The 4,190-nt window shown below is 41.1% G+C and overlaps 1 protein-coding gene across 1 annotated transcript in view; it reads left to right on the top strand.

Moving 5' to 3' along the window:
- The window catches only part of wdr70 (WD repeat domain 70), a 37,916-nt gene extending 34,140 nt beyond the window's left edge, over positions 1 to 3,776 (top strand). The window contains exons 17-18 of the mRNA XM_007568361.2: positions 2,364 to 2,526; positions 3,056 to 3,776. Of these exons, the coding sequence (XP_007568423.1) occupies positions 2,364 to 2,526; positions 3,056 to 3,143 (251 nt within the window). The 3' untranslated portion in view covers positions 3,144 to 3,776. The remainder of the gene's footprint in view (positions 1 to 2,363; positions 2,527 to 3,055) is intronic.
- The last annotated feature ends 414 nt before the right edge of the window (positions 3,777 to 4,190 follow it).

Below are 4,190 nucleotides of genomic sequence, written 5' to 3' on the forward strand. Positions count from 1 at the left end.
GTGCAGCTTCATTTTGCAGCTGCTCTCAAGCGTATGAAATATCAAGTTTGTAACTGGACAGATGATCTGTTTGTCTTAGGCAGATGTGTGAGGCTCCAGTTGGTGTAACACAGTCCAGCCCATGTGGCCTGGCAACTGGCCTCTCAAGCATCCTGGCCATTTGCCAGATATGGCTAACTCTTGCAGCGAAAATAATGCAGGAAAACCATAATTGTTGTATTGAAATGTAAAAATGCTAATTTTTAAAAACTCCCAACAAACCACAGACGACATTTCTCTCGTCTCCAGACTCACTGCTGCCGAGTTATGTTGTGCAGTTTCTCTGTTTTGACCGCAGCATTGGGAACTCGTGAGCTGTAAATGCTTACATATCAGGCACAAACAAAAATAGTCCAACAATAAAATAAGATGAGCTAATTTATGCATAACTAATCCAGCGGGTTCTAAGTTGGAGTCGCCTACCTACTGGTCATGACCAGAAAACGTCCAGATTAATTTAGAAAGTATTTTAGAAATTTAACTTAAAACAAAAAAATATATATATAAATATTACATTAAAAAGTTTGTGTTTCTTAAAACTTAAAACAAAGTGATAAATAGCAATAAAGGAACTTGGATATTTAAAATCTGATTGAAAGTTTCATGATGCGATTTACGTACTTTTTAATCTTACTGTTTTTTTTTTCTTTTTGTTTTTTGTTTTTGTCTCTTGTTTTTCGGGTTTTTGTTTCTTTTTTTTTTTACTTTTCTTGTCTGGGTTTAATTGTTGATCTTGTGTATTCAGTAAATACTTGTTACACTAACGCTGCGACGAGTGGAAATGACTTATTTGTAACGAACGTTGTTTTGAATTTCTGTGATCGTACTTGGAGTGTTGATTGACGAACAGACTTTATTATTACGAGTGTATCTGTGTGTTTCAGATCGAACAAACTATAAAGTAAACTTGGCGAAGGTGAGTCCAGTTTGACTCTGAACAAACTGGACTCAACCGCAAAAAAGCCCAAAGAAGATTCATCCTTTTTGGGGGCATAAGGGTTGATAATGGCTTATTTCAGCTTTATTTTAACACATTGAAAAATAACAAAAAATAAATAAATAAATAAAAAGGGGAATTCAGCAGATGTTGCAATAACCTAGTGAAAATCCAAGTGTATTTGTTTCCCACAAGCCACACTAAGCTTAAGCAGTCTTGTAAAAAAGGAAAAACAGTCTTGTTAACCATGTTTTATGAAACCAATGCCACAAGAAGGATTAGTTGTTCTTTATTTATCATTCCAGGTTTTTATGATTAAACAAGTTTTTTTTCTTTGTTTTCTGTTACTGCATCCTGTTTTGTCTTCGTTCCGTTACGGCTGTGTATTAACCTTCCCGCGGTCTTAGCGCGACGCTCAGGAGGAGCGCGACAGACGTCATGGGGAAGGGGTGGTGGGGGCGTTGTCCCGTCAAACCGTTGGTTTCCGGGAAAAAAAAATACAACTCGTAAAAGCACATGCTGGGTCAGCGCGACCTGTCCGGACCGCGCACAGACTAAAGAACTCACGGGGTCTAGATGACCCCATCCATCTCTTAAGACCGCGGGAGGGTTTTATTTTATTCTTTTAAGAAAAACCATTCCCGGCTGCATGGTTTACACATTTTTAGTATCCGAAGTTGGTTCAGGGAATATCACTGCACACGTTTCTGTATAAGTACAACACATGAGTCACTACGGTTTAGAGAAGGAGCCAAAATTCAAAAATAGGTGAGTTCTATGAAAAGGAGAGTGACTTCTTGATGGGTGACTTGTGGCTCTCAGATTATAGACTTTCCTTATAATGTTTATCTTGTGCGTGAACTGACTTTGCATAAGTGCAAAGTAATGTTTGGTGGTTGGCTCCAAGCTCACAAGCAAAGGATGGATGTGCCTCTCGATCCCCAAACAACACAGCTTGGGCCGCAGCAGCAGGAACTCCCTGCATGCTGTATGTTGGTCCAGATTCAAACTCTATCTGGTCTGGAAAGAAGGAGGTGAAGTCAAATTCATCAAACAGATTAAATTTTACAAGCATTTGATATGTGAGAAGAATATAAACTGTTGTTCAAAATGACTTTTACATCTGATGTTCCAACACTGTGACCAACACATCTGCCGTATGCAGATCTGTGATGCAAGATAATATCGGTGTCTGTTCAATGTCGCAGATTATAGCCGATAACATGATCCGCAACCAGACCTCAAAGTAAGGTCAACGTCTCCTCGCTGATCACGCCCGAGCTTAACTCACAGTCGGGATTTGTTGATTTTCTTTCTCCCCCCACTGCTTTCTAAGAACGTGCAACACGAAGGAAGTCTCTAATCCGCTAATCCATGTCCCTCACAGGTCGAGGAGGCAGAGTGGCAGCGCACGGGGGCACGCTGTCTTCGTTCATCGTGAAGAACATCGCTTTGGATAAAACGGACGACAGTAACCCGCGAGAGGCCATCCTGCGCCACGCCAAGGAGGCGTCGGAGAACCCGTACTGGATCGCCCCGGCTTACGAACAGTAAATTTACGATTCTTCAGCGTTTTACCTCTCAGTCAATCATTAGTGTAACATTCGTCCAATCTTCTGTCCATTAATGTATACACATATATATTCAGTGCATCCATACATCCATCTGTCCATCTACTTGTCATACAGCGATCCATTTTTTTGTCCATTCACCCATCCTTCTGGTACTGACTCTCTTCATCCGTCCATCCATTAATTTGTCCATCCATCTCTCTTGCTGTCGCTCCATCTGTTTATCCATCCATCCATCCATCTGGGAACGTTTGGAGAAAAGCCTGGAGAAATGTGTTTCTGTGCAGCATTCTTCTCATTATAACTTCTTAGCCTGAAGCTCATTAAGCCGTATTTGGTGTGTCATTGGTCTGACACTCTGACACTCCAGCATCTGACTTAATTCATTGTTTCACAGCTGGATGGCTTCTTTGTTCTGCACTTCATTGTGTTTGCTCCGAAGCCGTATGAATAGAAATGAAATAAAAGTGACAGTTAAATCATCGCTCGTCTTTGTGAATCCCTGCAGGACCCAGCCGGAGCCCTTGTTCGCAGAAGAGTCAGAGGAGGATGAGGAGGCTGACAAAGAGCCGGAGTGGAAGAAACGCAAAATCTGAGTGACTTTTTTTTTTTTTTCTTTTTTATATGAGATAAGCTGATAAAGACCTTGGTCAGGCCAGAAACGCAAAGAACTGCCCAAAGCACTCAAGAGCATCAATTAAATTCCTGCAGCATAATGCCTCTGCCCTCCAATGAATCTCAATCCCCTCCCTTTCCTTCCCTTCTGCCTTCGGTGAACAAAAAAAAGGAAGCGCATAAATCCGATCACGCCATGGTACAGTTTTATGTCCCTCTCACTGCTACACATGAACCACTTCACTTTTTATGTCTGTTTTGATTGTGTGGACGGTATTTTTGTAATTTCTTTTGTCCTCACGCCCCACGCCTCCAGAGTTTACTAATGCCTCGTAAATCAGCTCCAGATTCTTGTGGCGCGGTGCCGATCACCACGAAGAAGAGTTTGCACAGAGCAAATTGCGGAGACGTAGTAAAATTTCAGCCAGTTTTATGTGGGAATATTGTGTTTTCTTTTTCAGCCTTGACATGTTTAAAGCTGTGCTTTTCTTTTGTTTTTTTTGGGCAGGGTTTTTTTTTAGTTAACTGCAAAACCTTCAATTATCTCCCGTTTTCTCCACACCATGTAAACCGACTCAAAATTTAAATAAAGGAATTCATATCCTCTTGTCAAAGAGTTGTATTTCATCCAAACTGAAGCTGAGTCTGATCTGTCTTCTTACCTGCTGATCAAAGGAATGCCTTTCCTGTGAGGCACAAGCTCAAACCTGAAGATACGTAGCGCAGCCAGTCCTGCTGTTTTTACTTACTGCATTGAAGGGCTTTTACACGCTATGCATTGCTTCTATTAAATGATTCTGCACAAAGGAGGGGCGGTATAAAACTGGCAAATGAGGGGTGCTTAATTTTTTATTTAAAAGTTCAGCTATTGTTAAGATGTGGTTGCGCAGTGGGTGGAGGGCTGTGGGTGTTACCTCTCGGAAGTTATGCTCTTGATCCCAACCTTGGCTCTGATATTTTTTCCAGGCGATTTTAATTCACAAAGTAAACACTTTTTGAGGTTAAACGTTTTAATTTTACAACAAACT

This window comes from Poecilia formosa, unplaced genomic scaffold (assembly GCF_000485575.1).
Source record: "Poecilia formosa unplaced genomic scaffold, Poecilia_formosa-5.1.2 Scaffold6, whole genome shotgun sequence".
Classification (NCBI taxonomy): Eukaryota; Metazoa; Chordata; class Actinopteri; order Cyprinodontiformes; family Poeciliidae; genus Poecilia; species Poecilia formosa.